At 46.4% G+C, this 21,903-nt stretch overlaps 1 protein-coding gene across 2 annotated transcripts in view; it reads left to right on the top strand.

Moving 5' to 3' along the window:
* The window catches only part of SLC5A11 (solute carrier family 5 member 11), a 48,361-nt gene that overhangs the window by 10,269 nt on the left and 16,189 nt on the right, over window positions 1–21,903 (top strand). For both annotated transcript variants that reach the window (XM_045461608.1, XM_045461609.1), the window contains 7 exons: window positions 2,667–2,738; window positions 4,552–4,656; window positions 5,826–5,885; window positions 12,511–12,615; window positions 13,780–13,885; window positions 16,732–16,812; window positions 20,368–20,573. In XM_045461608.1, the coding sequence (XP_045317564.1) occupies window positions 2,667–2,738; window positions 4,552–4,656; window positions 5,826–5,885; window positions 12,511–12,615; window positions 13,780–13,885; window positions 16,732–16,812; window positions 20,368–20,573 (735 nt within the window). The remainder of the gene's footprint in view (window positions 1–2,666; window positions 2,739–4,551; window positions 4,657–5,825; window positions 5,886–12,510; window positions 12,616–13,779; window positions 13,886–16,731; window positions 16,813–20,367; window positions 20,574–21,903) is intronic.

Raw genomic sequence — 21,903 nt, 5'->3', positions numbered from 1 at the left:
CTTTGAAGCCCATGTTCTTTTTTCTTTTTTAAAGAAGCTTTTTAAAACAATGTTTTTAATGTTTTTTATTTTTGAGAGAGAGAGAGACAGTGTGAGCAAGGGCAGGGGAGGGACAAAGAGACAGGGAGAGACACAGAACTCAAAGTGGGCTCCAGGCTGCATGCCGTCAGCACAGAGCCCGACACGGGGCTTGAACCCACAAACTGTTGAGATCATGACCTGAGCTGAAGTCGGACTTAGCCGACTGAGCCACCCAGGCGCCCCAGCTTCTTTTTTTTTTTTTTTTAGGCAATACAGTCACACGGTTCAAATAAAAGCAACTTAGGGGGGGTCTGGGTGGCTCAGTTGGTTGAGTGTCCCGACTTTTGATCTTGGCTCAGGAGTCATGATCTCAAGGTTTGTGAGTTCGAGCCCTGAGTCAGATTCTGCACTGATAGCCCGGAGCCTGCTTTGGATTCTGTCTCTCCCTTTCTCTCTGCCCTTCCCCCACTCTCTCTCTCTCAAAATAAATAAACACTAAAAAAAAAAAAAAAAAAAAAAGAAAGAAATAAACATTAAAAAAAAACATAGTGAAAATTTCACTACTACCCTTCCCTTCACGAGTAACCACTGTTGTAACCTTGTTTGTACATTAATTTGAGTTTCCTTATGGAAATCCAAGCAAATATTATCATGTATATTTACCTCTTTCTTAAATAGGAAGTAGGTTATTGTACTGTTGTTTTTTCACCTATCATGATCTCTGGGATATCTTTTCATATCAGTGCATAGAAGCTTCCTTGTCTTTTTAAAAGTTGCACAGGATTGGGGTGCCTGGGTGGCTCCGTGGGTTGAGCATAGAACTTTGGCACAGCTCATGATGTTACTACGGTCTGAGAGTTCAAGCCCTGTGTTGGGCTCTGTGCTGACAGCACGGAGCCTGCTTGGGATTCTCTCTCCCTCTGCCCCTCTCCCCCACTCACGCTCCCTCTCTCTAAAAAAATTGCATTTATCTTATAATAAATGAGGCTGGACACCCTTACATATGTTTAAAGACCACTTCATTCCTTTCTGTGATGCATGGTCTCATATATTTTTCCCATTTTCATTAGGTTCTTGTTCTTTTACTTACCAATTTCTAGGAATTCTTTATTCTTTTAAAGTTCTTATTTGTTTAAGTAATCTCTACACCTGGCATGGGGCTCAGACTCGTGACCCCAAGATCAAGAATGGCATGCCCCTCCTCTGACTGAGCCAGCCAGGTGCCCCTAGGAACTCCTTCCATGCTCAGAACATTAGTAATTTTGGGATAAGGATGCTGAAGAGAAGATACTGCTATCTGGGTTTTAGGCCTTTTGGTACAAAAGACTTGAAAGCTGAGCCCCAAGGTGTCCCCACTTTGCTCCAACTATTTATACATCATTTTTCTACTCCTACCCCTTAGCTTTTCCTCCTCCAAGTCAACAAGGGGATGCAATGCTGGACGTTCCAAAGACCTTTCTCTGCACACTCCCCTGCCCTCCGCTCTTAGCAGGACATAGTGAGATGGAGGAGACATTGTTGAGAGTAAGAGTTTTCATGTCAGACAGCCTTGGGGTCAGGGTTAAGTTTGGGTGAGGTTGGAGGCACTGGGAATCGGTATTTTCACAAGAGGACCAGGAGTCTCTGATATATTACTAGTTTGGGAACCCTGGATTTAGATAATCCCTTTCAAGGAGTTCTTTATTTAAAAAAAAAAAATTAAGTTTATTTATTTATTTTGAGAGAGAGAGAGAGAGACAGAGAATCCCAAGCAGGCTCCACACTGTCAGCACAGAGCCCAATGTAGGGCTCGAACTCATGAACCGTGAAATCATGATCTGAGCTGGAGGACACTTAACCTGCTGAGCCACCAAGGTGCCCCGGGAGTTCTTTATTTAAAAAAAATACTTCCTGTGTCAGGAATGAACCGGAATGAGCCTCAGGTTCTGTTTTCTATAGCAAGGTCATTTGCAGGGATGAAAAGATACCATTTCCTGCCATGTCCTATCCAGTAAGAATCCCCTCACCAGCGTTCGTACCCAGGCTCAGAGACGTGCAACTGCTTGCCAAGATCAGACAAGCCACTTAGCAGCCGAAATGTGTCTATTCGAACACCTTCGATGCTTAGAAGCTCACTCCTTCTAAAGACGGTTTTGTTGGCCGGCTAAGGACATGGGCTCCCAAGGCTGACCTGGACCTGAATTCCCGACACTTCCGCTCTCAGGAAACAATGGCACTAGAGTGACTTTACTTCTGAGTCTCGTTTTCTTCGTCTGTTAGATGGGCCTCATGATACCAACTTCATAGGAGTTTGTAAGGATTAACATGAGATAAAGCGCAGAGATGCTTAGGGGCGTCTGATGGCTGTGCTCCTGTGACATTATGTAGCACTAACACTCAATAAATGGTGCCCCTTATGAGCTATCCTAGCAATGAGCATGGATTGAAAACTCAGACATGTAAGGGAGCCATAAGCAGGGGTTGTATTGACCTGAAGAATTTGTCTCCTCTAAAGCATTCAAATTAAAATCTTCTTAAAAACCGTGGGTCCAAAGCACCCTATATTTGCTGTCCAGATCTGGCCTGCTGGACTCCCAGCTGGCTTTCCATGGCTTTGGCATTTCGGGATGCCTCTGACTGTTACCCACCCTTCTTCTTTGTTTCAGTCCACAGTGAAGACCAAAAGAGACACAGTGAAAGGCTACTTCCTAGCCGGAGGGGACATGGTGTGGTGGCCAGTAAGTGGTCTTTGGTTCAATTGAAGTCACTTCTTCACATGTGATATCATTAGGACCTGGTTTCCATCCCTCCCTCTCTTCCTCTCTTTAACCTTTCCTTCCTCCCTCCCTCTTTCCCTCCCTCTCTCCCTTCTTTCCTTCCTTCCTTCCTTCCTTCCTCCCTTCCTCCCTTCCTTTCCTCTGTATCAATTTCTCTTCTTCTGGATGAGCGCTCTTCCCCAAACAGGGTCAACTTCATGGCAACAAGATAGCAGACTTTGCTCTAGACTTCTCATCCTCTCAAGTCCCAGTGCATGGAAGAGCATGGAAAATATCTCATCTCTGTGTCCCATGCCCACCTCTGTGCCAGTCACTGTGACCAGGGTAGTTTGATGTGCTAATTGGCTCAAGCCTGGGTCACACACTCAATGCCTGAGCTGGGGCGGGGGGTGGGGGGGGGTGGGGCTTGGAACCTGTCCTCAAGCATATGCGATGAGATGGGAAGGGGCTAGAAACCCTTACTGGGACAAGGCGGAATGGATGTTGAAAACACAAATAACAAACACAGCAGTCCAATTGGTGTTTTCTTTTCGAGTGGACCTCAGGGCATTGCCAAATACAGCATGCACGTGCACACACACATACACACGCACACACATGCACCCAGGTGTCTATGGGCCTGCCTACGTCATGGATGGTCAGGGATAATAGTTTACTTAGACTCTCCTGAAATAAGAGTGGAATCTTTGAACTAAGAAGAGGAAGGACCGCTCCCATTCGCACTGAGTCCAAAAGATGTAGGGTTTAAAGTGCAGAGAGACAAGTGGTATCTGAGCCCCTGATCAGTGAAATGTGTGGAGACAGTGACCATACTGTTCTCAAAAGGTACCAACGACATGCTTTGCGTTATATGTTCAACAAATTCCCCAAAAATACATATTCACCGAGGAGTATGTCTGGCACTGTGTCCAACACATCAGTAAGCTGGTCTTCACCCTCAAGGAGCTTGTATTCGAGTGTTTCCCAAAGTATGAGTAACAGTCGCTCTAAGATTTTCCAGCTGCACACTGACATAGCATTAAATAACTTCAGATCGCATAGTGTGAACCTCATCCCTTTCCTATTCTACGTCACTCCTCCTGACTGCATAAAAGAAAAAGTCACAGTTTGGTGCTAATATACCTTTATCAGTCTTTCATCACTGACCAAGCTCTATGTTTAATCAAGAGACTATAGGCCTCAGTGAGAGAAACTAGCTAGGATTTAGTAGTGGAGATGGTGTCCCAGTTCCAGATTCTTAGGAGGGAAAATGTAATTTACCTACTTTGGGCCAAGTAACTGGGGGTGTCTGGTTTAATCTGTTGAGACCAGGGATTGGGGCCATTGAGTATAGGCTTGGCCACTTAATGTTCTACCAGAAGGAGAACTATTTACTTTGCCAAGGTAGAAACAGAACTGGGATATATAACAAAGGCTTCCTGATTCTCCTCATGAAGCACCTTCCACAATACCTGTCATCCTTTCCCCCAGGGACGATGCATCCAGTTGTTCGTGTTGTGCACTGCACTACCCTATGGGGTATGATTCACATTTTAGGCATCATGAAGATGCATACTTATTGTGCCAATAACTGATAGATGGAAGTAAGAGAGTTTGGGGGAAGACGAGTCTTTCTAATTTGAAAAAAAGGAAGATGCCAGATGGGCTAGGGATGGCCCTGCCTTCTCTATTTCTCCTTCTGTCTTTGTCCCTTTGGAGCACGGGAAGAACTGGGGGTGGGGAGAAGATACTGTAGACCTTGGCTCCAGGATCTGACTTGTCTGTCTCCCTACAGGTGGGTGCGTCCTTGTTTGCCAGCAATGTTGGAAGTGGGCATTTTGTAGGCCTTGCAGGGTCGGGTGCTGCTGCGGGCCTTTCCGTAACTGCTTATGAGTTGAATGTAAGTATCTTACCAGGGGTGTCTACAGCTTACCCTTTGCCCAGTAGGTGACCCTGGGGGACAGTGTGAATGCCCCGTACTTGTAAAAATGGAGCAGTACTTCACGAGGAGACAAGCAGGAAGCATCAAGGGTACCCCTCGCCAGCTAAAACTAGTTTGACCCACAGGCTTCTGGCTTGCGTGGGTGTGCTCGGTGCTGGCCGGTAAGGTCAGGACCCTAATAAACCACTGTGTGGGAGAAGAGGGCTCCGAATCCCTCCCCTGCGGATGCAGAAGCCAGAAGGTGTCCCGGGACCAGAGGGTTTTTCTGTGTATCACAAAAAGCAGGTGACTTCTGTGGTGTGGTGCTTTGCCCGGATGCCCAAGAGCGAGGACGCACTGTCCTATGGAGCAGGGCTCGTGAAGGATCTGATTTTCACTGAGGAGGAGGGCTTGCACTGTTAGTGGTGGTTTTCATCTTCATAGTGACTAACTTTCTTTGAAACAAACGATTTACTTATTTATTTATTTATTTTATTTATAGATAAGCTCTATGCCCAACAGGGGGCGTGACCTTACAACTCCTAGATCAAGAGTCATATGCTCCACTGACTGAGCCAGCCAGTTCATTTATTTTGAGAAAGAGAGAGAGAGAGAGAGAGAATGTGAGCAGGGGAGGGGCAGAGAAAGAGAGAGAGAATCCCAAGCAGACTCTGCACCATCGGTGTAGAACCCAGTGCAGGTCTTGAATTCGTGAACTCTGACCTGAGCCGAAAGCAAGTGTTGGACGCTTAACCTACTGAGCCACCCAGGCGCCCTGTGACTTATATTTTTAAAGTGCTCATTTCTACCCTGCGGCCTACACAACACGCGTTACCGTATGGTGGGATCCCTTACAAAGCCCAACCTGGCTCAACGAGGGAGGGGATACGCCTGGAGGAAGGGGGAGGACGTGAGGTTTAGGGTGACACCGGATGAGGAGTCACGGAAAAGCTTCTCTTTCCACTCTTCCCTCCTTCGTCCCCTTCTGCCACTTAAACGTGGAAATATGATGGTCCAGGGAGGGTGAGGTACGCAGACTGAACCAGAGGTGGAGCCAGGCCTGGCTACCTCCAGGGGCAGAGAGAGATCCAGATGAGCCCCTTGAGGTTGGCGGGAGCCGAGTCCTGACTCTTCTTTTCCCCGGGCAGGGCTTGTTCTCCGTGCTGATGTTGGCCTGGATCTTCCTGCCCATCTACATCGCTGGTCAGGTGAGTGTGGGGGAGTCGGGGTGCCGTGGGCTGACCCTTTGGGAGGGTCACCCCTGCGTTCCCTCCTTCCCCCCTGACGACTTCCCTTAGTCCCCGGGAGGTCGGTCCCCACATGGCAAGGGACTCCGCACAGGTGAGACCAGGGGAGCCCCGCCCTTGGCAGCTCCCACCTGGTGACCGATGATGAAGATGCACACAGGCTGGAGGAGACAGGAGCCCAGAAGCATCTGTTTTCAATGCGAACACACCGGTGTGAGGCTCGTGGTGTCTTTGACGTGTGTAGGCGGTAACATATTACTGCTTTTCTTCCTTTGCACATAGAGCTGTAAAAACTGAGTTCTTTCTGGCAGATGCGAAGGGTCAAAATGTTTGTTCCCAAATAACAAAGCTGCTTTAGACTTAAAATATCTATCTATCTATATCTATATCTATCTATATATGTACATACACATACATACATACATATGTGTATATGTTTTTAAGTTTATTTATTTTGAGAGAGAGAGAGAGAGAGAGAGAGAGAGCATGAGCAGGGAGAGAGAGAATCCCAAGCAGACTTCATGCTGTCATGCTGTCCGTGTAGAGCCCAATACAGAGCCCGAACTCACCAAATGTGAGATCATGACAGCTGAAATCAAGAGTCGGACATTTATGGGGCGCCTGGGTGGCTTAGTTGGTTAAGTGTCCAACTTTGGCTCGGGTTGTTTGAGCCCCGCGTCGGGCTCTGTGCTGACAGCTCGGAGCCTGGAGCCTGCTTCGGATTCTGTGTCTCCTTCTCTCTCTGCCCCTCCCCTGCTCTCTCTCTCTCTCTCTCTCTCTCTCTCTCAAAGATTAAACATTAAAATTAAAAGCAAAAAAGAATCGGATGTTTAACCGACTGAACCACCAGGCACCCCTGCTTTAGACTATTTTATTTTATTTTATTTTTTTTAATTTTTTTTTTCAACGTTTATTTATTTTTGGGACAGAGAGAGACAGAGCATGAACGGGGGAGGGGCAGAGAGAGAGGGAGACACAGAATCGGAAACAGGCTCCAGGCCCTGAGCCATCAGCCCAGAGCCCGACGCGGGGCTCGAACTCACGGACCGCGAGATCGTGACCTGGCTGAAGTCGGACGCTTAACCGACTGCGCCACCCAGGCGCCCCTGCTTTAGACTATTTTGAAAAAGTAGTTTAAAAAATTGTTTTTGATCTGACAGCTTTATGTCACTCATACTGTCTAGATTTAATTCTGCTCCAAAGGTTCTACCACACGGGGCAAGATCATACTCAGGACCATTCATAAGGCAAGAACTGATTTTAACTTTTGATCATGGCAATTAAAAACTACACAAAGTAGGGGCGCCTGGGTGGCTCAGTTGGTTAAGCGTCCAACTCTTGATACTAGCTCAGGTCATGATCTCACAGTTTGTGAGTTCAACCCTTGCATCAGGCTCTGTGCTGACCGTGTGGAGCCTGCTTCGGATTCTCTCTCTCTGCCTTCCCCTGCTCTCTCACTCTCTCTTAAAATAAATAAACTTAGAAAAATATTTAAAGAAACTTAAAAGAAAAAATCTACCCACTCTATTTTTATTGGGAAATAAATACATTGAAAACGTGATAAAACACAAATGCACAGCTTAATAAACTATCGTAAAATAAACACCAGGATCAAGACATAAAACCAACCTCCCCCGTGTGCCTTTAGCACGTGACCATGCCTTCCTTTCTCCTTGAAGTTCATCTAGTTAACTCCTTTGCTTTTCCTTGCAGGTTTCATTATGCATAATTAGACAGTTGGTGTAATTTACTTTTGAAAAAACGTATATGGGATCAGGGTAACATATTCGTTCATTAGTTGATGTGTTAATTTTTTTTTTTTTTTTTTTTTTTTTTTTTTTTGCTGTGTAGTGTTCTGTAGTATGACTACAGCCCGTGTGTCCATGTGTTTGTCCATTCTTTTGTTCGTGGGCATTTAGGTTGTTCCCAGTGTTAGGCTGTGATGGTTAATGCTCCCGTGAGCATCTATACAAGTGTCCTGAGGCACGTAAACAGGTGTTTATGGAGAGTGTCTACCTATGAGTGTCTGGGCTGTTGGGTATGTTTGTCTGGCTTTGCTATATACTCCCCCAATATCCCCCAGAGTATTTCTATCAGCTTAGAGTCCCAACAGCAGTGTCTGCAAATTCCCTTGGCTCCATTGCTTCACATCCTTGCCAACACTTGGTATTTTCCAACTTTAAAATTCTTGCTAATCTCAATGCGCTTTCGACTGACAATTCTATTTTTATTTTTATTTTTGGCCCTTTGGATTTCCTCTTTGGGGAAGTCACTTGTCTGGGGCTTTTGCCAACCTTTTTTAAAATTATTATTAGGTGAGGGGCGCCTGGGCGGCTCAGTCGGCTGAGCGTCCGACTTCGGCTCAGGTCATGATCTCGCGGTCTGTGAGTTTGAGCCCCGCGTCGGGCTCTGAGCTGTCAGCTCAGAGCCTGGAGCCTGTTTCAGATTCTGGGTCTCCTCTCTCTCTCTGCCCCTCCTCCACTCTTGCTCTGTCTCTGTCAAAAATAAATAAACATTAAAATAAATAAATAAATAAAATTATTATTAGGTTATAGAGCTTCTTATTGATTTGTAGAGGTTCTTTATATGTTCTGGAAACAAGCCCTTGGGGTGGTTTTATGTGTTGCAAATGTATATATCTATCTTTTTCTACTCTGTGGTTTGCCTTTCCAGTCTCTTAATGATGTTTTTGATACGCAATTCTCAACTGCAATGTAGTCACATTTATCACTTTTTCCTGTCTTTCATGTTCTGTTTAAAAAATATTTTCCTACTCCAAGGTCATAAAGATATTTTCCTATATTGTCTTTTAGAACTTTTCACATTTAAGTCAATTATCCATGTAATACTGATTTTTGTCCACCGTTGTTTGAGAATGGGATAATGCTAACGCCACCCATCAGGAAACTTACAGACCAGTTGTATGTGTGATCCGTTCATTCATTCATTGATTGAAGATGCATTTATTGAGCCAAATGTCAGCTGCATGCCAGGTCCCATCGGTTCCCCACCCTCGCCTTGTGATGTGACCATTACAATGCTTTCCCTTCTTGCTGGAAATTTCTTTTTCATTCACAGGGAGGTTACCTCCTGTTCATCTTTCAAATCCTACTTTAAGCAATAATTCCTCCAAAAAGCCCCTCTGACCTCCCTGATGAGGTTAAATTTCCTTCTTCATCATATTGTGGCCTTTGCTGCTTTGCATTAGCTCATGTGGCTATTAAACTCAGATGTCTCCCAATAGACCGTGTGCCTCTTCTAGCAAACCAAGCTGTCTCAGTCTCAGGGGGTACTCTGCATTATAGGGTGTTCGCAGCATGCCTGGTCTCTACCAAGTAGATGCTGGCAGCACCCCACACCTCAAATTGTGACAGCCAAGTCGTCTCCAGGCGTTGCCAAACGTTCCCTAGGGAGGTACAAAATCATCCTCGGTTGAGAACCACTTTCCTAGACTGTGTGCGTCTCCCATTAGATTGTAAGCTCTAGGAGAGTGGGAACCATTTCTGTTCTCTCCTAGAGTTGTGCCTGGTACACAGGAGATGTGCAATTAAATATTGTTGAAATAACTCAGCAGCAGGGTCTTTGATGGATTCAGAAGGAAGAACATGAGGAATGAGCTAACACCCAAGAGAAGAGGCACTGGTTAGGGACCAGATGTCGTGGTCAGATCCCAAAGCATCACCAGAGTTAGCAAGTGAGAGGGCTGTACTGATGAACATTTGGGGCGTCGGAGGTGAATGGGGTCCTGGGGCTGACGAGGCCTAGGTGTGGGTCAGGGAAGTGGGGGCTAGAGCAGAAATGCCCCATTCTTGCCAGGGCTGAGCACACTGAGACACCATGCAAGGTGTCCCATGTGGGTTCTCTGCATTGTCCCTGTGGCTGCTTCCACACTGGGGAAGGGTCTCCAAGAAAAGGAAGACCTTGAAGGAGCTGGAATCCCCTTGAGTCCTGGGCAGGGCCCTGGGAAAGGCTGGAGGTAGGGGGCAGGGGTTTCAGAGGAAGAGGGAGGGGATTTACATGAGGAGGAAGTATGGCAGTCTGGACGGGATGGGGTGGGGGAGACAGTATGCAGGTCCCGGAAGCCCCTTGCCGTCCTCTGCCCCAGGAAATGGGGGGTCTGGGAGGGAGGGGCCCCACAAGCAGCAAAGCCTCAGGAACTAGGGTGCTCATCCCCCCAGGGCAGCAGTCATTTACTGCATTTATTTCTTAATCTTTTTTTTTTTTTTTTTTTTTTTTTTTTAGTAGGCTCCACGTCCAACGTGGGCTCGAACTCATGACCCTGAGGTCAAGAGTCGCATGCTTTACCAACTGAGCCAGCCAGGTGCCCCTGCATTTACTTCTTTTTAACATTCACCCAGCTACAACCAGAGGGTGGTTCCTGTGCTGCCTGTGGGCCGTCCCTCACCTCTTCGGCTCTGTCTGTCTGTCTTTCTCAACCTTGCTTGCTGGCAGATTGCCTTTTTAGCTCCTTGACAGCTTAACAGCTGTGGTCACAGACAGTAAATCTGCCAGGGAAGCCCGTTCCTCTCACCTGAATGGACTGAGGCTCTTCGTGTCCTCTCTAATCAGCTGTCACACCATCACCACGGGCACATCCATTCAGTACTGGTTGAATGTCCCCATGCGTTATTCCTTGATAGAGTGTCAGTGCATGTGCTTCTGGAAAATCTCTGTTGTGGGTACCTTGCTGCAAAACCAGGGGAAGACATGAGAGTCAGAGTTCCAGATTGTTCTCTGTGGGAGTTGGACAGGAAAGAGAAGCTTTTTTTCTTTTTTCTTATTTGAAAATGCCCATTTATTCCTGGAGTTCTTTTTTTTTTGTTTTGGCCAATATTTTATTGTGAGAAGACTTTCAAGCATACATCGAAGTGGAAATAATTTTGCACCATACACCCTTGGGTTCTTGAATACCCAGATTACCACTAGCCATTTATAATTCTTATTTATTTATTAAAAAATTTTTTAATGTTTATTCGTTTTTGAGAGACAGAGACAGAACGTGAGTGGGGAGGGGCAGAGAGAGAGAGAGAGAGACACAGAATCGGAAGCAGGCTCCAGGCTCTGAGCTGTCAGCACAGAGCCTGACATGGGGCTCGAACCCAAGAGGTGAGATCATGACCTGAGCAGAAGTCGGATGCTTAACCGACTGAGCCACCCAGGCGCCCCAACTATTTGCTATTCTTGAACCGAGTCTAGCCATCTAGTCTTTCCCAGTATCCCTTCACAATCTGACCTCGGAATGGATGGTTTGCCATTCATGAGCTTGTGGTGGGGGACCTGTTAGTTTTCTCCTCCCTGGGTTAGACTTGGGGATACCCAAGCAGCAACAGCCTGGAGGAGAGGCTGCACACATTTCTGCAAATATCTTTATAACTGTGTCCTTCCCCATCCAAGATCTCGTACCTCACGGAAGAGCCATTGGTTTGATGTCTCAGTGTCTCAACTGCAAGTCTGGGGCTAGAGCACAGTGAGGGTGAGGAGATTGGGAAAGAACATGCCAAACCCTCCACAGTGGTTTTCAGCAGCACACCCCAGTCACTTGGGTGCCCATATGGTAATGACATCTGACTTTGGACCACCCAGCCTGGGGCATAGGGAGCTGCCATGATTCAGTGCCCCCCCTCATCTTTCTGCCAACCCTGGAGCCTGCTATTAGAATCCCCTGCTTTTGCTGGTAACCTGCCCAAAGGCTTAAATCTTGTTTTAATGTTTATTTTTGAGAGAGAGATACAGAGCATGAAATGGGGAGGGACAGAGAGACAGAGAGAGAGAGAGACAGACAGATACAGAATCTGAAGCAGGCTCCAGGCTCTGAGCTGTCAGCACAGAGCCCGACGCGGGGCTCAACCTCACAACATGGGATCATGACCTGATCTGGAGTAGGACAGTTCACCGAGGGAGCCACCCAGGTGCCCCCTGACCAAAGGATTAGAATAGAGCAATTCCCCAAAGTTTGGAACCTGGACGAATGGAGATTCTTGAGATGCTTTTAGGTGTCAGACATGGGACCCACCACACTGAGTCACGTGGTGGAGTTATTTCCTTTTCTTTTGTCTTTCACTTGTTTAATGAGCTCAAGGGGAACACCTTACATTGGTCCTAGCCTGTCTTCAAGACCAATCCAACACTTCTCCAGCATTCTTTTTCTTTTTTAAATGAGTAGGCTCAGGGTCCAGAGTCTTTGGTGTTGCCAGAAAGGAATAGAAAATAATGAATTGTTTTACTACCCGTTGTTTATTTTTGCTGGTTCTCTTAAATTTAGGGTTGATTTTCCATTTATGATGGTGATTTGAAGTTTAGGTAAATGTATTTAACTGTTTAGGTGAGCTGGTTGAAAGGAAAACATTAAGTAACTGATAAGAGACAGCAAACTTTGGGATGGGATTGGTAGTTGGGTACATCCCCCGGCACAGAACCCCAATTCCTCCACACCCCACCCCTCTGCCCCCATTTTCTCCTCCCTTCTTAGGCCTATGATCAAGAAGGCCATTGGTGCTGCTGAGTTTGGGGAGGAGGGAAGGGCCAGTGCCCTGAGACCATGTGCCCAAAGTCAGGTATGTGGTGACCACTGAGCTCTGGCCCCTAGGTCACCACGATGCCAGAATACCTGAGGAAACGCTTTGGTGGCAACAGGATCCCCATCATCTTGGCTGTGCTCTACCTGTTTATCTACATCTTCACCAAGATCTCGGTAAGGTGGGGACCTAGCCCAGCCGTGTACCTGTGGCATGGTGAGAAGATCAACTACAGCCACTGCTTGGGAGTGTGTCCTCCCTGTGCACTTCCTCCTCCTGTTGGGCAGGCTTCCGGGAGGTTAGCAAAGGGTAGGAGGGGTGGGAGGGAGAGGGCAAGCATGGGCAGAAGAAGTCGGGAGAAGGTTCTGCCAAAGGTTCTCTGGCAACATCTCTAGATGGTGCAGGTCACCCCTTGGGTGGAGTGGTCATATTCCTCCTGGGATTAGACAGTGATCGGCTATTAATCAGATGGGCTGCGGCCATTGAGCCTGCTCCACCTTGAACTTTGGTTGGATGGGCCAATCTCTAGAATGAGGCCAAGAGCAGATGCGTTGCAGCCTCCAGGCCTGCCTGTGACTCAGCTGATGCTGTCTCCACTTCCAGTTGGGGCTGAGGAGAGCCTGTCTCTTGTGAGGAGAGTGCAGGGGGTGCAGAGGAATTCCATTCAATCCAAACAACAATAACTGAGTCCATGCCAGCTGCAGGCTTGAAAGACAGACGTTGGATGACAGCATCCTTTCAGAATTCTGCCTCTGGGTCTGGTGGAAAGCTACAGATGTGGGGAAGCCGTCACCAGGGAAGTTATGACCAAGGAGGATTACGAACCAGAGAAAGGGGACTGGTGTTCCCGATGGATGGACTAGAGCAAGCAAAACATTGGCGACATGGATGGGCATAGCTTGTTAGGGAAGCAGGGAAGCAGTGAGTAAGGGAAATGAGGCCAACGGTGAAGCAGACCATGAAGCCTGGCATGCAACTCTAACTTATTTACATAGACGTTATCTTGGGGGCAGTAGGGGGCCACGGAAGAATTTTAATGGGCAGGAGAAGGATGATTTGCTCATGGCGGTATTTGATAAAGGTTGCAAAGTGGAGAATGGAGGCTAGAAAGACCAGGAGTAGCCGCAGGAGGGCCATTGAGGAGGTTGTCGTATTAGCCCAGTGAATGGGTCTCAGATGTACTTGCCCAAGGGTCCCAGTTTGAGACCTCTGATACAGGAAGAGGTGGCTGAAGAAAGCACAATGCAGGACTCTTCCGTTTGCTGGAATCCAGTCTTAGGGGAACTTGGCGCTGAAAATGTCCATCCATTCATTCATCCGTGAACTTCATGTCTCTACAGGTGGACATGTATGCGGGTGCCATCTTTATTCAGCAGTCTCTGCGCCTGGATCTCTACCTGGCCGTAGTTGGGCTGTTGGCCATCACAGCTCTGTATACCGTTGCAGGTGTGTCTGAACGAGAGGTGATGCCTGAGAGGCTGTGGGCCACCCCCGCCCCCTTCTTTTCCTGGCCCATCTTCTGATGTTCTAGTGTGTTAAAACCATCCATTCATTACACCTCAATCAATGACCCCAGATAATATGGTGTCTCTTGGCCATTGTCCAAGGGAAGAGGGCTTCCCGATTAGAGGGAGGATTGAAAAATGCACCACAATTGCATCAAGCTATTTTCCATTTATTTACTGCAGAATTATTTATTGAAAACTGAGTCAGGCGCATGTCTATTCACATGCACTCTGCAAAGCGAGATTGTAAGCAACTGTAATCTCGGAGAATAACGTGCGGCAGCATCGTTTTTCCCCGTCGGAACCACACTCCAGGAGAGTGACTGGCATAGAGTATGGCCTGGACAAATATCTGTCTTTGAATAGTCACCTTTTAATCTTCATCTTCTGCTCCAGCTCACCCTTCTCTGCTTCCTCTTCGTATAATATAACTCATTCCACAAATATGTCTGGATATCACCTGCATGTGCTAGACATCGTGCTAGGAAATGAGGTAGAGCAGTAGACAAAACAGGCAAAATCTTTACCCCAAAGGAACTTATATTCTAATAGGGATGGGGAGACAGACAATGAACAAGGAAACTAATAAATCATATCAGGATGTATTGTTATAATCTGATAAGTGCTGTAAAGGAAGTTCCACGCAGGGTGAGGTGGGGAGTGATGGGTAAGGAGAGGTTTCTTCTTCTTATTATTTTTTTACATAGCATGTTCAGAGAAGGCCTTTCTAAGGTGACATCTGAACCGCATTTAAATTTTTTTTTTTTTTCAACGTTTATTTATTTTTGGGACAGAGAGAGACAGAGCATGAACGGGGGAGGGGCAGAGAGAGAGGGAGACACAGAATTGGAAACAGGCTCCAGGCTCTGAGCCATCAGCCCAGAGCCCGACGCGGGGCTCGAACTCACGGACCGCGAGATCGTGACCTGGCTGAAGTCGGACGCTTAACCGACTGCGCCACCCAGGCGCCCCATCTGAACCGCATTTAAATGATAGGAAGGAAACTTTAAAGAGAAGGACAGAGGAAGAGAAGACCAGGCTAGGAGAAGGGCATATGTAAAGACTCATGCTTTGTTTGGGGAACAGAAAGGCGGTCAATGTGGCTGACGCTGAATGAGCAGATGGCTCAAGCTGCGACCCGCTAACCTCCAGGGGGGGGCCACTCCCACCAGCCAGAGACGGATTGCCACCCGTCCCCCCGCCCCCGTGTGGCTCAGCAGCCCGGGGGATGGGGGAAAGGCCAGCAACCAGTGTCTTGAAGGAAATGAAAGATGAAATGAACCTGGATTTTGCTCCGAGGGCTGTGGAACACCACGGGAGGCTCTAAGCTCAAAAGCGGTCAAATCAAACCCATGCAAAGGCCCCTGAAGGATCTCTCAGAGCGTTCCGCACTAATGGAAGCTGTGTGCCTGGAGCCCAGGGAAAGGGAAGGGCTAGTCCCAGTAGCCAATTTACCTTTGTTTCCTGGTCTGCGTGTCCCATTAGACTGTAATCTCCATGAGGACAGGGAACATGCTGGTTTGCTTGCTTCTCTATCTCTACCATGGAGAGCTAGGTAGGGCACTCACCAGATATTTGGTGAACAATTGAATGGAATACTAAACAGAGTGCATGGCACATGATAAATTGTTCAGTGAACATCAGTATAGAAACGATGGCGGGTTTCAGTGGCACCCGGCTTCAGGATCACTGCACTCAGGCAGCAGAGAGTTGGGACAAGAGTCTAGGCTGGGTGTCTCCCCGTTTGTGACAAGGCCCTATTCCTGCTGGCCAGGAAGGAGGAGGCATGGTAGAAAACCCCACACCTCTGCCCATGTTTTTTATTGCATGCTGACTTTGCCCACTCGTAAAACATGCTCAGATCAGATAAACATCCCTTTCCCTTCGGGAAGAAGGAGGTATAGTATAAGGAAGAGACTAGAAAGATGGCCTTGGCCAGATAGATTTGCTGCCATTATTGTCATTACCAAGACTGTGCTAGGTGGCAAAAGTAAGAAGAATTCACTGAGGCCAACCACAGGAGACTGCTCAGGAAGCCTGTTAGGGCTCTGAATACCTAGTACTCATATCCTTTTTCCAGGGTTAAAAATAAAGCTGTTCAGAGCTTGGGGACTACAGCCCATGCATCACTTCCTGAATCAGTTAGAAATTACTGTGTAACGAACCACCCACAGATATAAGGACCACAGATATAAGGACTTAAAACAATGGTCTTAAGAGCAGAAGCTTCAGGGCCCTTGAGGGCTAGGCTTAGGCCTGCACAGTAGCACTCCCCTATATTCTGTTGGTCGAAGGAAGTCATTTGGCCAAGCCCATAGTTAAGACGTAGAGAAATCAGCTTTATTTACATCAACATGAAAAGCAGGAGCACCTGGGTGGCTTAGTTGGTTAAACATTCAGCTTTGGCTCAGGTCATGATCTCACAGTCCATGAGTTCGAGCCCCGCGTCAGGCTCTGTGCTGACAGCTCAGGGCCTGGAGCCTGCTTCGGATTCTGTGTCTCTCTCTGCCCCTCTCCAACTCATGCTGTCTCTCTCTCTCTCTCTCTCTCTCTCTCTCTCTCTCTCTGTCTCTCAAAAACAAACATTTAAAAATTAAAAAAAAAACAACATGAAAAGGAGCAGGAAAGCCACAAGGCAACATGGGTGTGTGCCCAGGAAGGAGGTCTTGTGGCCATCTTTGCAAACAACACTAAGAAATCTCAGGTCTTGAGCTTCCAGATTCTCTCTGTTGTTAACCCAGGGTGTCCGACCCTCATCTCCATGCTTATCCCCACCCCCACTCCCAGGTGGCCTGGCTGCTGTGATCTACACGGATGCCCTGCAGACTCTGATCATGCTTATAGGAGCACTCATCCTGATGGGCTACAGTAAGTGGGGCCCCAGGGTCACTTGGGTGGGTGACAGGCCCTCTCTCAGGAAGGGACATCTGCTCTCATCACAGGGATCAGCAAACCCAGCTATCAAAAGCATACCCCAGGGGCATTCCATCACGGATGATTTCCTTGAGACGTGGTTGTTTTAGCTGGAAGAGAACTGAACTTATGGAAATTTACTGGGTTTTTTTTTTTCAAGTTTATCCATTTATTTTGAGAAAGAGAGAGAAAGCACCGGGGGGTGGGGGTGGGGGTGGGAAAGGGCAGAGAGAGAGAGGGAGAGAATTGCAAGCAGGCTCTGCACTGTCAGCACAGAGCCAACGCAGGGCTCCGACTCACGAACCGGGACATCATGACCTGAGCTGAAGTCAGACGCTTAACCAACTGAGCCACCCAGGCGCCCCGGAAGTTTACTGATTTTTAGGTAAAAATGAATAGTTCCTCCTATATTGAGAGGGAAAAATGATTAATAAATAAAAGGGACAGAGGGACAAAATTCTTCTTACAGAAGAATTCCAATTAATAAATGCAGACAGAGGGAGAGAAATAGAAAATCAACATGAGGGCACCACAATGATAATTGGAGGCAAGATTCAACGGTAAATGCTCAAGTTACCAGGGATTTTTGCATGATCTCAGTTACCACGTCCAAGATACTCACTAATCACAAAGGGGAAAATAGTCGCTCTACCCTGGGGCAACCTGGCATGCACCATTGTAGGTAAGTGATCGTGGTCAATGTCGCCAGGAATAGGACATATTGATATGTAGCTGCTCATAGGGTGAGAGGGACATAACGGAGCCTCTGTGCCATGCTTACCAAAAACACATAACCTCAATGTTATTCAGGAATAAACATCAGACATCCGATGGAGAATCATTTTACAAGATTCCTAATCAGTTCTTCAAGAGTGTCAAAGTCACAAGAAATAAGGACTCAGGAATTGTCTAGGAACAGGGGTCGAGGAGATACGAGTTTTATCATAGCATTGTGCCTTTCTGCACACTTTAAATTGTGTTTATGTGTGGCTTTCGTCTTTTAAACAAAACTTTAAGGAAGTAATTATGGAATAATTGTTTCACAACATGAACAAAAGTTGCTCATTAACTTTAACAAATGTTTTGGACCCTCATGAAGAAGAAAACTTCACTGGTATACCATATGTGAAGAGGAAATACAGGGGCGCCTGGGTGGCTCAGCCGGTTAAGCGTCTGGCTTCAGCTCAGGTCGTGATCTCATGGTTCGTGAGTTTGAGCCCTGAGTCAGGCTCTGGACTGACAGCTCAGAGCCTGGAACCTGCTTGGGATTCTATGTCTCCCTCCCTCTCTGTCTCTCCCCAACTCTTGGTCTCTCTCAAAAATAAATAAACTTTTTTTTTCTTTTTTAAAGAGGAAATACAAATGAGTAACAAATACGTGAAGGACAATTGTCAGCTGTATTAGAAAAATGCTCGGTGTGGTCACTGTCATAAATACCAAACCTTTGAACCCCCCAGGGCTTCACGAGCTGCTTATGACAGGTTTCAGATGCAAAGAGACCCAAAATGTAGATCTTCCCAAGGTCTGTCATTCTTCGCAACACCTCTAGATCTTTCTCCACAAAAGTATGGGTTCTCAGTGGGGAAGTTCCATTACTTAATCCATTACAGTCGGGCAGGAAAGAGATTACAGATCAGCCCTCTGTAATCTTCATCAATCTGCTTTATTAGATGTTCTCCCAAGGGATCTGCAGAGATTCACATGTTGAAAACTAACTGGCCATATACGTGTGGGTTAATTTCCGTGCCCTCAATTCTGTCCCATTGGTCTGTGTGTCCCATTGGTCTGTGAGTCTTTTTATGCCAACACCATATGGTTTTGGTTTCTACAGCTTTATAATAAGCTTGAAATCAGGAAGCATGATGCCTCCCACCTTGTTCTCCTTTCTCAATGTTGCTTTGGGTATCTGGGTCTTTTCTGGCTCCATATGAATTTTAGGATGATTTTTTTTTTTCTATTTCTGTGAAGAAAGCCATTGAAATTTTGATAGGGATTCCACTGATTTTGTAGATTGCAGGGCACCTGGCTGGCTCAGTTGTCAGAGAATGCGACTGTTGATCTCAGGCTCGTGGGTTCAAGCTTCACGTTGGGCATAGAGCTTATTAAGAAAAGAAAAAGAATCTGTAGATCTCATTGGGGGGTGTGGACATGCTGATAATATTAATTCTTTTTTTTTTTTTTAATGTTTATTTTTACTTTTGAGACAGAGAGAGACAGAGCATGAACGGGGGAGGGGCAGAGAGAGAGGGAGACACAGAATCCGAAGCAGCTCCAGGCTCCGAGCTGTCAGCACAGAGCCCGATGTGGGGCTTGAACCCATGAGCTGTGAGATCGTGACCTGAGCCGAAGTCGGACGCTTAACTGACTGAGCCACCCAGGCGCCCCTGATAATATTAATTCTTCTAATCCATGAACACAATATCTGCCCATTTATTTGTGTTTTCCTTAATTTCTTTCATCAGTGTGTTATAGTTTTCAGTGCACAGACACTTCATCTTCTTGGTTACAATTGTTCCTATTTTTTTTTTTTATCCTCTGTGATGCAATTGTAAATGGGGTTTTCTTAATTTCTCCTTTCAATCGTTTGTTAGTGTATAGAAACACAACTGATTTTTGTATGTTGGTTTTTGTATCTGCAACTTTACTGAATTCATTTAAAAAATTTTTTTAAATGTTTATTTTTCAGAGAGAGACAGCACAAGTCTCTCTCAAAAAAAAAAAAAAAGAACCTTACAATATTACACTCCCAAATCCTCTCTTCTGTCTTTTATTGTTGCCATACATTTACAGATGTTTTAAACCCCAATACAATGCTACAAGTTTTGCTTTAGACAGTCAGTTGTCTTTTAGAGTGATTAAAAAGAAGAAAAAGCCTTTTTTTTTTTTAAACCCATTTATATTAACCTTCATTTTAACTAACCCCATGTTGGGTGTAGACATTACTTGAAAATAAAATCTTAAAAATAAATAAATTATTATTACACTCACTGCTGGTTCTTACTGTTTAATGGAGCAAATATGTAAATTATTGAGTCACAATTTTTATGTTTCAATGATTGTCTTCAGTATATCTGTTTCCTTTACAGTCTTATGTATTTTGTATTATGTGTTATTAATATTTTTTAATGTTTATTCATTTTTGAGGGAGGGAGAGAGAGAGAGAGCACCAGGAGGGGAGGGGCAGGCAGAGAGGGAGACACAGAATCCAAAGCAGGCTCTGGGCTCTTAGCTGTCAGCACAGAGCCGACGCAGGGTGAGATCATGACCTGAGCTGAGGTCAGACGCTTTACTGACTGAGCCACCCAGGCGCCCCTGATTATTAATATTTTGAGAAGCAATACATAATCACTACCGAAGGCATATAAAAAAAGTTAAGAACCTTGAAGGCGACTAACCTTCCTGAGTAGCTCTGCTCTAAGTAGGATTTCACCCATCTCCTACCATCCCCTTAACCGCTTGGTGTGGATTGCTCTGAGTTTCTGGACAATTTGCTATTCCTCTGAATTCTAGGTTTTGCTGCAGTCGGAGGGATGGAAGGCCTAAAGGAGAAGTACTTCTTGGCCCTGGCTAGCAACCGGAGTGAGAACAGCAGCTGCGGACTGCCCCGAGATGACGCCTTCCATATTTTCAGAGACCCGCTGACATCCGATCTCCCGTGGCCCGGGATCCTATTTGGAATGTCCATCCCGTCCCTCTGGTACTGGTGTACGGATCAGGTACAGACCAGCTGGCTGAGCGAGCGCCCTCCAGGAGGCTTCTTTCCTTGGGGGGCCAAAGACTCCGGTGTTTCTTCCCTCCATCTGCTCTTGTTTGCATTCCCCGCCCCCTTGCCCCCAAGCTCGACTACTTCCTTTCTACATCTGTGTGTTGTATTACCTCTTGAGCTTGCTCATGTAGGGGCAAATCCAAAGCTACTAATATTTGCAAAGGGGAACTCTTTTCTTTTTGAGAGAGAGAAACAGAGGGTGTAAGTGTGCAAGGGGCAGAGAGAGAGAGGAGAGAAAATCACATGAGGGGCAGAGGGAGAAAGAGAGAGAAGTGGGGTTCCCCCGAAGCAGGGCACAAGCTTACCCAATGTGGGACTTGAACTCACAAACCGTGAGATCATGACCTGAGCCAAAGTCAGATGCTTAACGACTGAGCCACCCAGGTGCCCCTCTTTTTTTTTTTTAAGTTTATTTATTTATCTTGAGAGAGAGAGAGAGAGCAGGAGCAGGGGTGGGGCAGAGAGAGAGAGAGAGAGAAAGAGAGAGAGAGAGAATCCCAAGCAGGCTCTGCACCATCAGTGCAGAGCCTGATGTGGGACTCAAAACCATGAACCGCGAGATCATGACCTGAGCTGAAACTGAGAGTTGGTCACTCAACTGACTGAGCCACCCAGGCGCCCACGAAGGGGAACTCTTAATACATCCTGCTAATGTTGGGAAAGATCCACGAAGCAAAACAGATGATATATTTCAAAAGGAGGTTAAAATTGATAGTGGGCCTCATTTGCTCAACAAATACTCACTGGGTGTCCTCTGTGTACCAGGCACTTGGAAATCATGAGCAAACAAATCAGACAGGGCTCTCGCCTCTCCCGGAGCTCACCTTCTTCTAGTGGGGGGGCGGGGGGTAGACACAATATATTTAAGCAAATTATGTGGAATATTTAAAGGTGATATATATCTTTTTTTTTTTTAAAGCAGAGTAGGGAAATAGGAGTTGAGTGTGGGAGTGCAGTTCAAAATAGGGTGGTGGTATGGGTTCCTGGGTGGCTGAGTTGGTTAAGCATCCAACTTTGGTTCAGGTCATGATGTCACGGTTCGTGGGTTCAGGCCTCACATTGGGCTCTCTACTGTCAGCACAGAGTCTGCTTCCAATCCTCTGTCCCCTCTCTCTGACCTTCTCCCACTCACACTCTCTCAAATAAATACACATTTACGAAAAAATTAAAAATAAATTAAAATTTTATTTATTTATTTAAAAAAATTTTTTTAATTTATTTTTGAGACAGAGACAGAGCATGAATGGGGGAGGGTCAGAGAGAGAGAGGGAGACACAGAA

The sequence above is a fragment of the Leopardus geoffroyi genome, chromosome E3 (genome assembly GCF_018350155.1).
Source record: "Leopardus geoffroyi isolate Oge1 chromosome E3, O.geoffroyi_Oge1_pat1.0, whole genome shotgun sequence".
Lineage (NCBI taxonomy): Eukaryota > Metazoa > Chordata > Mammalia > Carnivora > Felidae > Leopardus > Leopardus geoffroyi.
The sequence above is the reverse complement of the archived record's forward strand: the minus strand, read 5'-3'. Positions and strand labels throughout refer to the sequence as shown.